Here is a 17,811-nt window from a genome sequence, read left to right as displayed (position 1 = left end):
ACCTCATAGGGAACTAATATATCTTGGATATATTTTGGTCCACAACCATTTAGTGCTTTATAAACTAGCAATAAAATTTTAAAATCTATCCTTTGACTAACGGGAAGCCAGTGTAGTGATCTGAGAACTGATGTGATATGGTCCAGTTTCTTGGTGTTTGTAAGGACTCTGGCAGCAGCATTCTGGATTAGCTGCAGCTGCCTGATTGACTTTTTGCTAAGACCTGTGAACAAGCCATTACAATAATCTAACCTACTGAAGATAAATGCGTGAACAAGTTTTTCTGCATCTTGTGTAGAAAGAAAACCTTTTATTCTAGCAATGTTTTTCAGGTGGTAATAGGAAGATTTAGTGATGGATTTTATGTGGTTGTTAAAATTCAGGTTTGAGTCAATGATTACACCAAGGTTTCTGGCTTGATTTGTAGCTTTCAATGACATGGAGTCAAGGTGAGCAATGACCTTTGACCTTTCATTTTTGGGGCCAAAAACAATCACTTCTGTCTTGTCTGTATTGAGCTGGAGAAAATTCTGGCACATCCATTCTTTGATTTGATTAATACACTCACATAATGAAATTAGAGGACTATAATCATGAGATGATACTGATATATAAAGTTGGGTGTCATCTGCATAGATATGGTAGTCAATGTTGTAGTATTCCATAATCTGAGCAAGGGGCAGCATGTAGATATTGAATAAGATAGGACCAAGAATAGACCCCTGAGGAACCCCACATTTCAATTTTGTTCGCTCAGACTCATAGTTACCAAGTGAGACAAAATAGTCTCTATCTTGTAAGTAAGATTTTAGCCAATTTAACACTGAGCCAGTAACTCCCACCCAAGCTTCTAGTCTATGAAGCAGCACATCATGATCAACTGTGTCAAATGCAGCACTGAGATCCAGTAGTACTAAAACAGAGGTTTTGGATTCATCATTATTTAAATGTAAATCATTTAAAATTTTAATAAGCGCAGTCTCAGTGCTGTGGTGTGTGCGAAATCCAGACTGAAGTGCATTAAAAAGATTGTTTTGCACCATAAATCTGTGAATTTGTTGAGAAACTACTTTTTCAATTATTTTTCCCAGAAATGGAAGATTTGATATTGGCCTGTAGTTACTTACTGCTGAAGCATCTAGATTAGGCTTTTTAAGAAGAGGTTTTATAACAGCAGTTTTTAAGGCCTGGGGAAACTGCCCTGACTGAAGAGAACTATTGACAATCTGCAATACATCTGGAGCTAAACTGTTAAAAACATTTTTAAAAAAATTTGTTGGTAAAATATCAAGGCAGCATGATGTAGATTTTAATTGTAGAAGCGTTTCTGTCAGAGCTCTGTGATCAAGGAGATCAAAATGTTCTAGATTCGCTGGAGAACAAGGAGGCACAGGTGATATTGTCATGTTCCTAGGACTGCAGCTAGAGATAGTTTGTCTTATCTTTAATATTTTGTCTGTGAAAAAAGCTGCAAAATCATTGCATGACTTTTTGGACAGCAGTTCAGAAGGAAGAGAGGCTACTGGGTTTGTGAGTCTGTCTACAACAGAAAACAATGCGCGGGCATTATTGCTGTTTCTATTGATAACCTCTGAGAAAAATGATTGCCTTGCATTTTTTAGTTTTTGGTTATAGTGTTGAAGACTCTCTTTGTATAAGTCGAAATGAACCTGGAGTTTGGTTTTTCGCCACCTGCGTTCTGCTTGTCTGCATATTCTTTTCTGAATTTTAACCACTGTGGCTTTTCTCCAAGGTAACTTTGACTTTTTTCTTGCTGACAATACCTTGGTCCTAATTGGGGCAATGGAATCAATAACAGTCATAACTTTGGAACTGAAACTTCTTACAAGATCATCAACAGGGGCTGATGGCATGGTTGGTGATGATGTAAAAGCCTGAATGAATAATGCACAGCTCTTCTCGTTGATGTTCCGCTTTTTGACTACCTCTGTTTCGCCTGTGTGCAAAACAGCAGGGGTGGTTGTTTTAAAAAAAACACAGTAATGATCAGAAAGAGCAACATCGGTCACCACCACCTCAGAAATATTAAGACCTTTAGAAATTATTAGATCCAGTATGTGTCCCTTGATGTGTGTTGGATCTGTTACATACTGAGAAAGCCCAAAGTTGTCCAGGATGTTTAAGAGTTCATTTGCACTTGCATCATTGAGATTGTCAACATGAATGTTAAAGTCACCCACTAAAACAATACAATCAAAATAAATGCATACAATAGATAGTAATTTAGCAAACTCGTCAAAAAATGTGCATTGTACTTTGGGGGTCTATAAATAGTTACAAATGTTGCTCGACAGGAGGATTTGGTATGAATAGCAACATATTCAAAGGAGTCAAACTTTCCATATGATATGTTTTTGCATTTGAGGCTATCACTAAATAAAATAGCAACTCCACCTCCTTTCTTATGTATTCTTGTCTCACTCATAAAACTGAAATTTGGAGGGGTTGATTCAAGAACTGCAGCATTATTATCTTGTCCTAACCATGTTTCGGTTAAAAAGATAAAATCAAGCTTGTGCTTAATAATAAAATCATTGATTAAAAATGATTTGCCTACCAAAGACCTGACATTTAAAAGAGCTAAATTAATGTGTTAAAAACATTGTTTTCCCCATGTTCTGGGACATACTGTGGTTGGCAAGGGACACATAAATTTGCAGAATGCGTTGGGTAAGTCTTATTTCTCTGTAGATTTACCAAACTTTTTCTGTTACCTATCAAAACTGGGATTGAAACAGCTATTTGCATATTGGGCCCCGGCTTTTCCTGGAGAGAGCCATGACTAACAGTATTGCAGCCTGGACCCAGCACATATCAGTTAGAGCTTACTGTGCTGTTATCAGGCTGTGGAGACAAAGAATGATTTTGGTGATGGCGTGGAGGAGGGGGTGGTGGATGCTGCAGTTGTGATGATTGCAGCAGAGCTTGCTGAGGAATTGGTGGGGCATGCCGCTTTGAGGGACTTCTGGGGGTGAAAATGACACTGGGGGAGGAGGTCAGTTTGGGCCCAGTAGTGATGTGCTTCATTAGGTTGGCGAGGTTCTTGGTGATGGGGAATGGGATGCCCCGGGAAGATGGTGAACTAGGTAGGGTTTGCGGGGTTGTGGAAAGTGAATCCTCACAGGCAGTGTCTGCTAGTGGAGGGGGTGTGGCCTCCTCATCTTTGCTCTGACTTCTCTCCATGTTAGAGCATTCGGGGGGGAGTGTTGGCTTTGGATGTTTTGATGTTTCTTCATTTTGTTTAGATTCCCGTATCTTGTCATTGGCAGATTCCCGTCGTATCTTGTCCTTGGCAGAGGGAAGATTGTGGCGCAGGAAGAAAAATAGGTTGGAGGTGAAAGCTTTTACTCCTGATTTATTTAGAGACAATCCGTCTCCCTTAAAAAGATGCCTGCGATCCCAGAAATGGTTAAAATTATCAATAAAATGTACTGAGTGGACATCACATGCAGTTGACAGCCATGTGTTCAGTGCTAGTAACCTGCTGAATTTCTCAGTTCCTCCTCTGACTGGTGGTAGAGGTCCACTGACAAAAACCTCCACATTTAGAGACCTTACTGTGTAAGTAAAGAACAAGTACCTAAATCTCTTCATACGTTTGTGCTGACTAAGAAAACACAGGATGACTGAAGTTGTGCTTCACAGCCCAACTAACCCACGAGGTGGCAGCTTTATACCTGTGGTCAGTTAACACTAAATCCACTCTTCTTCTTTTCCTTTTGGCTGCTCCCTTCAGGGGTCGCCACAGCGAATCATCTGCCTCCATTTAACCCTATCCTCTGTATCCTCCTCACCCACACCAACTATCCTCATGTCCTCCTTCACTACATCCAAGAACCTCCTCTTTGGTCTTCTTCTGGGCCTCCTTCCTGGCAACTCTAACCTCAGCATCCTTTTACCAATGTATTCACTGTCCCTCCTCTGAACATGTCCAAACCATCTCAATCTGGCTTCCCTGGCTTTTTCTCCAAATCATCTAACATGAGCTGTCCCTCTGATGTCCTCATTCCTGATCCTATCCATCCTCGTCACTTGAACCTCAACATCTTCAGCTCTGCTACCTCCAGCTCTGCCTCCTGTCTTTTTCTCAGTGCCACTGTCTCTAAACCAGACAACATTGCTGGTCTCACCACTGTCTTGTCCACCTTTCCTTTCATTCTTGCTGACACTCTTTTGTCACACATCACACCTGACACTTTCCTCCACCCGTTCCAACCTGCTTGCACACCTTCACTTCTTTTCCACACTCTCCGTTGCTCTGGACTGTTGACCCTAGGTACTTAAAATCCTCCACCTTCTTCACCTCTACTCCCTGTAACCTCACCGTTCTACTTGAGTCCCTCTAATTTACACACATGTACTCTGTTTTACTGTGGCTAACCTTCATTCCTCTCCTTTCCAGAGCAAACCTCCACCTCTCTAGACCTGCTCTCACCTGCTCCCTGCTCTCACTACAGATGACAATGTCATCTGCAAACATCATGGTCCATGGAGATTCCTGTCTAACCTCATCTGTCAGCCTGTCCATCACCACAGCAAACAAGAAGGGGCTCAAAGCCGATCCCTGGTGCAGTCCCACCTCCACCTTGAACTCCTCTGTCACCCCTACAGCACACCTCACCACTGTCTTACAGCTCTCATACATGTCCTGCACCACTCGAACATACTTCTCTGCCACTCCAGACTTCTTCATAAAAAACCACAGCTCTTCTCTCAGCACCCTGTCATACGCTTTTTCCAAATCTACAAAGACACAATGCAGCTCCTTCTGGCCTTCTCTGTACTTCTCCATCAGCATTCTCAAAGCAAATATTGCATCTGTGGTTCTCTTTCTTGGCATGAAACCATACTGCTGCTCACAAATGCTCACTTCTACCCTCAGCCTAGCCTCCACTACTCTTTCCCATAACTTCATTGTGTGACTCATCAGCTTTATTCCTCTGTAGTTTCCACAACTCTGCACGTCTCCCTTGTTCATAAAGATGGGCACCAATACATGCCTCCTCCATTCCTCAGGCATCCTCTCACTCTCCAAGATCTTGTTAAGTAGCCCAGTCAAAAACTCTACTTCCACCTCTCCTAAACACTGCCATACCTCCACAGGTAAGTCGTCAGGACCAACTGCCTTTCCACTCTTCTTCCTCTTCAATGCCTTCCTCACTTCATCCTTACTGATCTTTGCTACTTCCTGCTCCATAACAGTCACCTCTTCTACTCTGTGCTCTCTAACATTTTCCTCATTCATCAACTCTTCAACCAATTACCCTCCTACCTGTCTCCCTGATCACTTTGGGCTGTAGCTATCCAGTCATCTGGAAGAACCTCCTGACCTCCCAGAGCCTATTTCAGCTCCTCCCTGAAAGTCACACAACACTCTCCCTTTTTCAACTTCCACCACTTGGTCCTCTGCTCTGCCCTTGTCCTCTTCATCTTCCTCACCACCACAGTCATCCTACACACCATCATCCTATGCTGTCTGGCTACACTCTCCCCAACCACTACTTTGCAGTCACTGATCTCTTTCAGGTTGTAATGTCTGCACAAGATGTAATCAACTTGTGTGCTCCTGCCTCCACTCTTATATGTCACCCTATGCTCCTCCCTTTTCTGGAAAAATGTGTTCACTACAGCCATTTTCATCCTTTTTGCAAAGTCTTCCACCATCTGTCCTTCTGCATTCCTGTCCTGCATACCAAACTTACCCATCACTTCCTCGTCACCTCTGTTTCCCTCACAAACATGTCCGTTGAAGTCTGCCCCAATCACCACTCTCTCACCACTAGGGATACCCTGAATCACCTCATCCATCTCCCTCCAGAATTTCTCCTTCTCTTCTAACTCATATCCTACCTGTGGGGCCAACCACTGACAACATTCAACATCACATCTTCTCTCCATCATATCAGCCAACTCTTTAGTTTTCCCTGACAGTCCCTACATTCAAAGTCCCTACTCTAAGTCCTACACTCCTGCCCTTCCTCTTCTCTCTTTGCCCATGAACACGCCTTCCTCCTCTCCTTCTTCGACCAACAGTAGTCCAATTTCCACTGGCACCCTGTAAGTCAACAGCACCAGTGGCGGTCGATCCGGTATGTAAGTCATATTTGTGATTCTCATGTTTGATTTTGCTTAGATTTTACGTCGGATGCCCTTCCTGACATAACCCTCTGCATCTACCCGGACTTGGGACCGGTACGTGAAGACACTGGGTTGTGCCCCCTTGTGGTTGCATTAACACTAGGTCCACTCAAAATGTGGATATTTGTGTCAAAATGAAGTTTGAAATACGTAGGCTAAACCTTAAACTAAAAAGGGTCTCATGAAAGGAAAACATGCCAATATTATTCTTCTGATTTGCAGTCGAATGTATAGGCTACTTCATCATGCTTGTGATAGTGTACATTTACTAATTTACCATAGTCAAAAGAAACAAAAAATTCATATAATTGTTGCATGTTTTATTTTGGAAAGGATGTCTGGGCGCCTGCCCCCTCTCCACCTCTCTCTCTCCCCCTCTCTCTTTCTCCCTCTCTCTCTCTCTCACTGCGTGCGTTATGGTAAAGCTCAGTAGAGAGCAGCCAGTCGGACTTCTCAAAGCCATGCGCTGTCAGCAGCGAACATTTAACATATATGTGAAAACATAATGATCACCTTCGATTAAAAACCTGTTGCTATTTTTCCACACCGAGACGGTTAAAAACAAGTTGTGATGAACAGAGACGGAGACAAGAGCTCAAAGGCTGCGCTCCGGAGCCAGAAACAACCCAGGACGCACCAGCAGGTTTCTGTTCAGAAGAGGAAGAAGAAGGACCAGACCTCCAAAGACGCCCAAAGTGGTTTCTACTCCAAGGAGACACAGTCAAATCACTGCGACTCCAGGAAGGAGGTAAAATCGGCAGCACCGCAGGGAAAGCGCCCGGGGAAACTCTCACCCAGCGCCAGCGCAGAGTGCCCGCGGAGTCCTGGAGCTCACAGGAAACTGTCCGATGCCAGCAACGCGTCCGAGGACCTGAGCAAAGACTCCGGATGCCTGTCTGGGAAACTGTCCTCCTCAGACAGCAGCTCGGAAATATCAGATTGCCCCTCGGAGGGCAACAAGCACGAATCCCCGAGCAGCGACAACGATTTAAGCTGGATAGACGGCGCAGTTTATGTGAGCCCGGACAGTGAGGGGAAAGTGGACGGCAAAGCCTGCGCTAAGACTGCCAGAGGAACCTGCGCCCTCCAGCCCGATGCTGCTGGAGGGGGTCTCAGTTTATTTAACTCCTCAGGGGCCTTTATGACGCTTGTGATGGGGGAGACCAGAGAAGATCTTGTCAGGGAGGTGGAAGATTTGAGATCAGAAAACGAGTATTTAAAAGTAAGTTTAATTTAACTGCAGAATTCAATTCGCTAAATGTCAGTATGATTTTTTTTAATGTTCGCTTGATATCTGGGTGTCTTTGATCTAAACTTGGTTCTGCTTCTTTATGTGAGTGTGCGTGGGAAGCCCTTCACACACTGAACACCAGAGCCGATTTTCTGCTCTTGTCAGTCTTCATTAGTGACTGCAGGACAAGTGACGGGAGGCTCTCACGCAAGAAATCAAACGTCGGGAAAGCTGATTGAAATGATCGCGGGCAACATTAGTTAGTAGCATCGTTCATGACAAAGCTGCTTAGTGGAAGATAAAACAGGAAAAACACAAGAAACCGTTTTCACTGTGAGAAGCTTCTGCATGAGTTTCAAATACTCTCAGGGGAGTCAATGCTGCCTCTTTTAGAGCTGGAACTCAAAACTAGTAATGACTCAAAACAGTGGCTTGCATATTCATCTGCCTGTTGACATTGACTTAAATGGTAACTGAGTGTGTCTGCTGTGACTGATGGAGACTTTTTTATTGCTTATAAAAGGCAATGGTACAAATTCTACACTATCAAAGTGCTGAATTACAAGTATAATTACAGTATTATATAGCCTACACATTAAGTAACTACTACCTAAAGTAGTTATTTAAGCTGCAGATTATTGTTGCAGTTGGTTTTTAGCTATTAGGGCTGCAAGTTACTTCACAGTGAAGTGACCTGATCATTGCTTTTTGCTGTTTGCATGTTCTCCCTGTGCTTGCGTGGGTTTCCTCCCACAGTCCAAAAACATGTATGTCAGGTTGATTGGTGACTCTAAATTGCCCATAGGAGTGAGTGTGTGTGGTTGTTTGTCTCTATGTGGCCCTGTGATGGACTGGTGACCTGTCCAGGGTGTACCCCTGCCTTTCACCCAAAGAGAGCTGGGATAGGCTCCAGCAGATCCCCGTGACCCTAAGTAGGAATAAGCAGGTATAGATAATGGATGGATGATTTATATCACTATATTATTGTTTTGTAGTAAGAAGAATGAATTAGATCCCAATGCAGTGTCTTTGTTTCTTTTTTGACATATAAAGGACCATTCCAGCAAAAAAAAAAAAAAAAAGGTGTTGTAAAGTTGTGGGGCTCAAGCAAACAGAATAAACAGAACAGTCAAACCAGTGCAGGAGAAACTGAGATAGCTTGACTGTTCTGTTATGTCGAGCACTAAAAGCTCTGACAATTCTCATACTGCATCTGGATAGTATCTTCCACTATTTCATGTTCATGTCATGGGATGTTTATGCCTAATGAGCTCTCTCCATCACTGAATGAAGACAGAATTGGTCTTCTGTCTGAATTGGTCTGCTCTCCTCCTAAAAACCTATTTCGTATACACTGAACACCTTTTGTTAAAAAGTTACACCAGCCCCATGAAACTACCACTCTCCCTGTATGTGTCAGCGTTTGCTGCATTCAATAAAAACCCCAAATAAAAAAGTAGGTTTTTACTAAATGTACTCCTAGTTGTATTTCTGTATTGACTGTCCCAGGATGAGGTGGAGGAGCTTCGCTGTGAGATGCTGGAAATGCGTGACATGTTCCAGGAGGAGGAGGTCTACCAGCTGCAGGAGCTGCGGAGGCAGCTGGAGCAGGCCAACAAGACGTGTCGCATCCTGCAATACCGCCTCCGCAAGGCCGAGCGCCGCAGCATCCGAGTGGCCCAAACGGGACATGTGGATGGGGAACTAGTCAGGAGTCTGGAGCATGACATCAAGGTCAGAAATTCTCCCCCTCTCTTTGTGCGTGTGAGCATGTGGTCCTGTTAGAAATCGCTCATAGCAACCTAGAGCTCTTTCTCTGAAACTGGCTTTTGACTGAATCACTGCTGCTGCTGACATCAACATTTGCTGTTAATCCTACAAAGCTTTTCCTCATTTCGGTACACTAAGCAGTGATCGACTTATTTGGACCCAGTTAAGGACTGTGCTCAGTTGACAGTTCCCTGAGTCACCACTGTTTTCTGTGTTGTAAAGTACTTCCTGATGTTTGTTCATGCCACAAAAATGTCATTAGATTGAAATGTCTTCATCATGCATCCTGCCCATACGTTTAACATACCATGGTGCAATTATGTGGTGAGTTGTTCTCTGTGAGAAGGAACACATAAAAGCACAGTGATCTTTTATCAGAATCAGGGCAGGCCGATCACTCTGTTGTTAAAGGGAAACTGTGGTGGAAGCCACGCTGTTTCTCCGAACCAGGGTGCCCATGGTGGTGTAACATTCCCATCAGTCTCAGCCTCAGCCCCTCATCCCCTCATATGGTTAATTCCTTTCACAAGCATTTCCTTGTATAGTCTCTTATCTTTAGCCAAACCAAGTGCTGCTGAGAACATGTTCCACTCAGTCACAAAATAATGCTCATCAATAAAACCAGGACCAAAACATCTTCTTGAGCATTCTGTCCGATTGGATCCATGGATGGATTACTGAAGTGAATGAAGTTTTAAATAACTGTTAACGTTACAAAGAGATGCAAAATGACCACAGAGAGATGCAAGCAGCAACAGAGATACAAATCCACAACAACCAGATGCAAAACCACAAAGATGGAAAACATAACACAGAGCTGAACAATGACCACATGGTGACATAAAATGAATCTACTGTTTGTGGTCATTAAGTTTCTATATCAATCTCTTCATCATGCTCTTATTTAGGTGGGATGGGGGCACACTGGGGGTTTCTTTGTCCAGAGGCCTGTTGTTTCATAATCAGTCCATGACTAGAACTACAATAACCTGCTTCTTATTTTGCTTACAGGTTGCAAAGAGCGTGTCCCTTCGGCTGTGCAATGAGCTGGAAGTGGTGCAGAAGAAGAATTCTCAGTTAGAATTTGAAAATGAGGTGCTCCGTGAGAAGACACAGGAACTGGAAGTGGCCAAGCAGGTCTTACAGGCTGAGGTGGAGAAAGCAAGAGAGGTGCGAAAGAAGAACATTTTAATAAATAATAAGGGTTTTGAAATCAATCCAGTCCAGTTTTTGGTCCATACTTCTCAAGACCTGCAGAAACGTTGCTTATGTAAATAAATCAGTGTATTGGGTCTTGATATGCAGTCTAAACCTCAACAGAAACTTAAACCTCGACAGTGGACATGCTCCATAAACCTACATCCCTCTATTCAGGAATCCTCCCCTTCACTACCCCAACACAGCTGCACCCATCCCAACCAGTTGTCCCCCTAGCCCCTCTGTAACTGATGTCAGGTGATACATGACCCTGGTCCAGATCAATGATATGAGGGGAGGGCTCAGCCAACAGCTGCCTGGTGCCGGACAGGGCAGGGTGAAGAGGCCTGGTATGCTGAAGCCTGAACTCCAGGCACAGCTGATATCCTCAGCTGAGAAGACAGAGAAAAAGGAGAGAGGGTGCGAACGAGTGGGTGTGGGGGTGAGAGATGACAAAAATAGACTCCCTCTCTCGCTTTCTCTGTTTCTGCTTCTCTTAAGCCAGGCCAAATCTGGATCAGTGCGTATTACGGTATTCAAAAAAGGTGTGTGTTTGTGTGACAACATACTGACCTACACCCATCACTGCACACGTTTTGTTAAAATGGTGGCCATTACACCCTGACAGTGACTGAACTACCAGTCCACCTTTTATACATAACGGCCCTCTTTCCTTGGTGCCTCCTGTGACAACAATCATGCACTTTGGTGGCGCGTGATTGGTTTAATCCAGGATTCTGGGCTCTGGCATGAGGTCAGTCTGCTTCACTCATCTCAGACAGCTGCTGGTCCCTTTGATCCCACTGAGGAAATCCACTTAGATTACCTAATCTAGAAGTAAAAAACACAGTCTTGATAGATGTGGAAGAGGATGAACATTTCAGAGACGCTGTTTGTGGGACATGAACGCTTCTAGCCAGACCATAAAACGACCATTAGCACAGAGACGTAAACTGCAATGTGTCAGAGTGAGACAATGCCACCAGACAAAGGTTTACATTCCCGTCATACTCAGACTTACAAATAAACTTGTCGGGAAAGGGAAGGAGTCCGAAGTGACAAAAAAAGTTTGGATCTAACCACTCCATGCATAGTTAGTGTATTTTGGATGTCTATAAAAGCAGCACAAAGGCCCGCGAAGATTTAAATACTTACATTTATTTAAAGAAATAGTTTAGAGACATTTTAGAATTTTGTATTGCAGCTTTGACAAAACCATTTACATGTTTTTTATTCCTTAGCTGTCTCTGAAGAAGAAAAGATCACCAGCTAGTAAGGCAGAGAAGAGGCTTTCTCAACAGATTGAGGTTTGTTGTGTTTGTAATTCAGAGCTCATTTAAAATGCGGTTGCACTCATGAGAAATTGCATGTTGCTTGATTGTGTTTGTCACTGTTGGTCAAAAGGATGACAGCGCTGACCTCAAGTGCCAACTCCACTTTGCCAAGGAGGAATTAGCTCTCATGTGCAAGAAGCTCACCAAGCTGGTGTCAGAGAGTGAGGGCATGCGTGAGGAGCTGGCCAAATACTACTCAACCTACGGTGACATAGACGCCACCCAGTCACCTGACGGCAAATACAACTCCGCCCACGTAAGGGAGGCGGAGGTCAAAGTTCACTTGAAACTGGTGGAAGAGGAGGCCACACTCCTGAGCCGGCGCATCGTTGAACTGGAGGTGGAGAACCGTGGATTGAGGGCAGAAATGAGTGACCTGAGAGAGAAAATAGGAGGAGGGGAAGAGGAAGAACAAGAGAATCAGGATGTTTTGGGGGAAAATGTGTCAGCTTCTACACCAGCGAAGAACAGAGAGGGAAGACAGCAAAGTTTAAAATTGGGATGTCTGAGTTATGAGCAGGGTCAGAATGAGGAAGCGGAAAAAGGTAAAAATGTCGGTGAGACATCTTTGCTTTGCAACCACTCACAGGCTGAAGTGATGATAACTGCTTGTCCCATCACTCGAGAAGGTCCTGTGGGTGGTGAGTGGGACCCTTCAGACAATCAGGAGGCTGATAACAACACAAAACTTGACAGAGGTCTCGAAGGGATGAATGTGAAAGACTATGAATCTCTTGTAGCTCTCAGAGACCATTCCTGCCTTCTGACTTCAGCCATACAGTTCCTGACCACACCATCAAAAAATGGCTATTGTTCATCTTCCTCGTGTCCTTTTACCTCTCCAACAGAGGTGGACTCAAATGGTAAGACACAGAAGATAATTGTTCCAGGGCCTCTAAATGAGGCTCTAGAGCTTCTACAGACCATGCTGTTGGCTTTCATTGGAAGGGTGGAGACGCTTTTAACAGGAGAGGATTCAGGCAAAAAGTCTGCTCACAAGGATGGACATATTTGGGGTCCCCACACTTTCTCCTTTCTCTCTGAAGATGGTCCAGATCAGATCATGGATAGTCATAATATTAAAAAGTCACCAAGCAAGCAGGAGTGTGTTGAAGACCTCCGCACCACAGAGGTTAAGGAGCGAGCGAAGAGACAGACACCTTCGTTTCAGTGGGACCTCATCCACAGCTGCAGGAGCCAAAAAATGCACCTTTCTGTGCAGATTTTATGGATCCTCTATCAGTGGTGTCAAGTTAAAGGACCTGACTTCAAAGGAAAAGAGGTAAAACTTAAGATGATCTGCTATTAATAACTTGTTAATAAAAATATAGATTTCTTTGAAACAGATAATGTAATACCGATTGATTGATCCTTAAATCAGCCAGTCATGTATGCTTGATTTTTTTTTTAAGGTAGTCACATATCTGGAATACATAAATACATCTGGATTTTTTTTTATTCAGAGAAAAGACAAAACCATGTCCATGCTGCAAAGGTTATTGCAAGACCTCAGTGCAGAGATTCAGAATGAGCAGATTGAATTGGACATTGAAGCCAAGGCCATGGAGGGTACAGAAACTGAGGTAATAATGGTGTTTACCCTTCAGGCCTGCATCCCCCGCTGTGTGTGTGAGGCTGTGTGTGTGAGGCTGTGTGTGTGATACAAGCCCTGCTGATGATCTGTCTCCCTGGCCACGCATCCTTACACTCAGGCATCATGAAAAAACTCATGCCAGGGTATTTAGGCTAATCTCTTGTAGGGGCTACAGCCAAACAGGACAGACATGTTCAGATCTCCTGCAGGAAAACACTCTGTCCAAACAAGAGGCTGTGCATTCATTTATCAGACTAAATTATTCTGAGTAATTGTTTCCACTTGCTAGGACCACTGCAAATAGACTGTTTTATTAAACATCAGATGAAAAATATAATCTCAATCATCTGAGCTGTTGCCAATGAACAGTTGGTGTGTCCTTTGCACAGCATGACTGAAGATCTGCTTTAAGGAGCTGTTTTTCTGACAGACTGTTTTTCTGTCTTGCTCCCTCCTTTCCTCAGAGCAACATTTAGTTGATCATTATAAAACATGACTTAAGCATCTGAAGCTGTGCTAGTGCCTCTGTTAGACTGTACAAACATACAGCAGTGCTTAGAGCTAAACGCTAACAGCAGCATGTTATCCCCACAATACTGGTGCCAACCCTAATACGTCAATGCCAATAATCAGATTTAATATAATAACGTTGACTTGACAATAGCATTCGTGTGAGCATCCAAGTTGCATGTGTGACTGGAAAATTCTATTTTCTGAAAGCTCTTATAGATTGAATGTGGCACCAAGTGTGAGCATTGACTTCATTGAACCACCCAAGATAGCAGCTGTCAGTCCGCTGGTGCTAGTGCTTTCACTGGGTACGACCTGCTTCGGCAGCAAATCAACAAAATAACACACTGAGTCACGTGGCAAGGGCAAGGAAACCATCTTAAATGGAGCACAGGCAGCTGCTACAATGCTGGTCTCAATGAGTCATTGCTGTTTGCCATTCTCCTGGACTGTGCATGTCATTTTCTTGATTTGCCTCAGAAGCCACCGACAAGTGACATGTACCATCCTGTGCACCACATGTAAATGGAATGGAAACCCTGCCCATTCTGCACAACGCTACTGTGCACAAAGACACAAATGTGAGCTACAATTCTTCAAGACTAGTATTGCCTGGAAAACGTCATAAGCCAAAATACTGGACATTTAGTGTTACATGAAAATGTAAGTGAAAGTAAAGTGAAGTAAAATTATTGCAATTCATCTTACGTGGGAAACCATCCTCTCGGCCACATTTTATGGCAATCCATCTGTCAGTGCCAGGACTATGAATCATCTTACAGGCCAAAAGAAACATGATTTACAGGTTTCAGTAATTTGTTTACATGTGTTTTTCTCTCTTTGCTCAGTGTGCTGTGAGTGGCATCTGTAATGATGAACGACGTGACAGGTCAGTGTTTTCCATTAATATTTACATCTTTGTCTTATTAAGGAGGCCAATGAAGTTGTAAATCACAGATCCTCTGCTGTTTTCACAGAACCTGCAATTCAATAGGGAAAAGACTGAGGCAGCAATTTTCTCTCTCTCACTCTAAGAAGAAGAAGAACTGGTGCTATCTGAGTCGGGAGGCAGCCCTGATGGACCAAGAGGACCCCGTTAAGACGTGGGACCATCTAATCATGCCGCTTAGCTTCCCTGATCTCGACTTTAAGCAAATATCCACGAGGAGAAGCCACACTGCCCCAGAAAAATCGCCCTTCCGCATCTATTACAGCCCCCCATCAGCTCGCAGAGTCCAGCTTGCTCAGCTGAAGCAAAGCCCCGCTGTGGACAGACCGTCTGTCAAAACTTCCTCTCCCTGGTGCATGCCACTGACCTCCCTCTCCCTGCTCAGCGTAGGCTCTGCCAACCTTAGAGACGACATGAAGGAAAAGACGGCCAGCTGGAGGCAAAGGGTTCACGATGGTTCGCAGGAGAAGACTGGGAGATTAGTTGGTCGGTGGGTGGACGTGGCCTGCTCAGGTACTCAGACCCACATGAAGCCACAGATGGTGAGTGTTGGTCTTCAGACAGATGGGACTCAGGGGCAGGTCTCTGTGAAAAACAGTCCTTCCCGAGGCCTGACCTCCTCTTTGGTGTCCGCTCGTTCTCACCACATCTCCAGCTCACTGGACACAGTAACAGGTCGAGTGGAGAGGCCCATTCGCTCCAGCTCCTCGCCTAAACTGTACCGGACACATTCTGCATCTGGGGCGTCCTGTCTCCCCTCATCCCCCAATTTGAGCGCCTCTTCCCCCTCTGTATCCCCTTCTAGAGATCGAGCCCTGTGGAACCTGAACCATCAGAGCTACACCGGCCTCGCATGGACCCGGCAGACCAATCCCAGAGCAGGTGCAGGACAGAATCACAGCTCTCTGAGTAGCGCCAAGCCTCCCAGCAAATCTGCAGGCACCAACCGTTATGGTTTGGTCACAGAGTTTCTGCGCAGGGTGAGCGGCCGGGCAGAGAAACCGGGACCAGCACCAGGGCAGAAGGCAAAGATCACCCTGAAGAACATGGAACGTGCCCCAATGAGGCCTCCTGCCATCCCATTGCACAGGACCGACAGCGTGACCAGGATCGTCAACCAGAGGTTCATGAAGCAGAGAGAGGAGGGTGTTCGAGTCCAGAGAGAGGAGAGGGGCAACAGCCTGCACCTCAGTGTCAGACCCAGCATGGGCATGGCAGAGGTGAGTCTAACAAACACTGTTCTGTCTACATTTCCAACTCCACTGTTTAACTAATAACTAATTTTAACTTACAATCTTTCTCTAACCAGGATGGAAACTATGACTGCAACTCCAGCAGCACCTTGACCTTCTGCTTTGCTCGTCCATCTCGCTCCACCCAGACACAAATGTCAAAACAGAGCAAAGTCCAGCGACACAGATACCCAGCTGCAGCGAGCACGGCTGCAGACTCCAGCAGTGAACGGGAGGCGGAATCACAGCAGCTACGCTGATACTTATGGACAGCTGAGAGCGGTCAGAGCCATAGGACGGGAATTTAAGACGTAATCTTTAAATGTAAACCCTGCTTTGCTGCAGGATGGTGACCTGGGAGAGGTACAGAGGAATGTGTGTGGGATATGTAGAAGACAACATAGAGTTATATCTTCTTGTGCAAATACAAACACTGATCTCCTTTAACAGGTTAATTTCACATTTCACAGTCACTACAGTTTATTTCATATTTTCACTTTTAAACTATATGTCAAACAGATTTTGCACTTATGACCTGCAATTTAACTTAATATTGTCTTTATGGTGTTTTGTAGAGAATAACCTCATGTTTCGTTGAATAAATGCCTAAGATCTGCCATCGAGCCTACTCTTATTTGTAATCTTATTTATCTGTCTTGACTTCACAGTGGCACCTTACCCTGTACGACTTTATTTAAGCTGTAAAAACTGTTTACTCTGAAGCGGGGCTAATCGGCCGCTTCAGGATTGGCCTGCTGCGTATTGCGTCACATGCTCAAAAAAAGAAAAAGTAACTGCTAAGTAGTTAATGAGATAAGATTTCCTTTTAGAAGTGTGATGGCCCTCCTTTTTTTTTTTTTTTTTTTTTGCTCCCTCTTCAGTTGTGCTTTGTCATCACAGAAAAAATGACAAACAGCATATGACAGTGCAGGATTTTGAAATTAAATTCTTTGTGTGAGGTGGAGGTTCAGATTTACTTGGAGCAGAAAGACTTTACCTCCTCTGGGTTCTCTGTGCTGATGGCAGCTGGCCGGCTGTGATCAAGGACAGAGAGAGCGCAGGAGTCACACAATCGCACAGTATCACGTTTCTGCTCACAACACGTGTTCATCCTCTACTGTTACATATAACACAATACTGTGGGTTACTCCCCAGTGCCGTATCCTTGATTCACTGTAACCCAGTTTTATATCAGTCAAGGGAAAAAACACATAAAATAAACCAGTGCAATAAACAGCCACAAGTAATCCATCTAACAAAGGTAATATAGACAAATAATCCCTGATTCATACAGAATGTGTTGCACTGTGTGTTTATAGTTGCTAAAATACAATAATACAGCATTGGCTGCCAAGGTCCTGCAATTTTATCAAATCAAATCATTAATACAAAACATGAACTGCTTATTTCTGTACAGGTTGTATAGGTCTAAAATGTAAAATGATGGATTTCACTGTCCAAGGTTTTCTTTTCAATATTCGTGTGCACAGGAAGTAGAAATGCTGCATTAATGCAATGACCACCTGATTCCTAACTTGTCTTAGTCAACAGTTTAAAATGATCAGTTTTATATAGATGTCCATTTCTTTTGAACATAGTCAGGAAAAATAGTTCAAATCGGTCTCACTGCCTCTGAGGTTTTTTGTCCCACACCCGTGGCTCTGTGCCCAGTCTCTTGCTTCCAACGTGTTTGACTGCAGCTGAATTTCCAAGATGAAAATTCTCATAAGACCAAAGAACAGATCTGTGCTCCGCTTCATATTGTGCAGTGGGACCTGTCTCCATAGAGGTCCCTACAAAGACACTTTCCTCTGACCTACCCATTCGACTCAGGT

At 44.1% G+C, this 17,811-nt stretch overlaps 1 protein-coding gene across 1 annotated transcript; it reads left to right on the top strand.

The window, feature by feature from the left end:
• Nucleotides 1-6,730: 6,730 nt before the first annotated feature.
• On the top strand, nucleotides 6,731-16,236 carry LOC113145143 (protein SOGA1). Its single transcript, XM_026331542.1, has 9 exons — nucleotides 6,731-7,381; nucleotides 8,900-9,124; nucleotides 10,172-10,330; nucleotides 11,599-11,664; nucleotides 11,762-12,973; nucleotides 13,155-13,274; nucleotides 14,644-14,684; nucleotides 14,773-15,964; nucleotides 16,054-16,236. The coding sequence occupies exons 1-9, from the start codon at nucleotides 6,731-6,733 to the stop codon at nucleotides 16,234-16,236; spliced, it is 3,849 nt and encodes a 1,282-aa protein (XP_026187327.1).
• Nucleotides 16,237-17,811: the final 1,575 nt, after the last annotated feature.

Source organism: Mastacembelus armatus, chromosome 7 (assembly GCF_900324485.2).
Source record: "Mastacembelus armatus chromosome 7, fMasArm1.2, whole genome shotgun sequence".
Classification (NCBI taxonomy): Eukaryota; Metazoa; Chordata; class Actinopteri; order Synbranchiformes; family Mastacembelidae; genus Mastacembelus; species Mastacembelus armatus.
Note: the sequence above shows the minus strand (reverse complement) of the source record. Positions and strands in the feature narration are given on the sequence as shown.

Coding starts and splice junctions, on each gene's coding strand:
- LOC113145143 (XM_026331542.1), top strand. CDS start 6,731: ATGAACAGAGACGGAGACAAGAGCTCAAAGGCTGCGCTCCGGAGCCAG. Junction 7,382..8,899: donor CAGAAAACGAGTATTTAAAA/GTAAGTTTAATT, acceptor TGACTGTCCCAG/GATGAGGTGGAGGAGCTTCG. Junction 13,275..14,643: donor TGGAGGGTACAGAAACTGAG/GTAATAATGGTG, acceptor CTCTTTGCTCAG/TGTGCTGTGAGTGGCATCTG.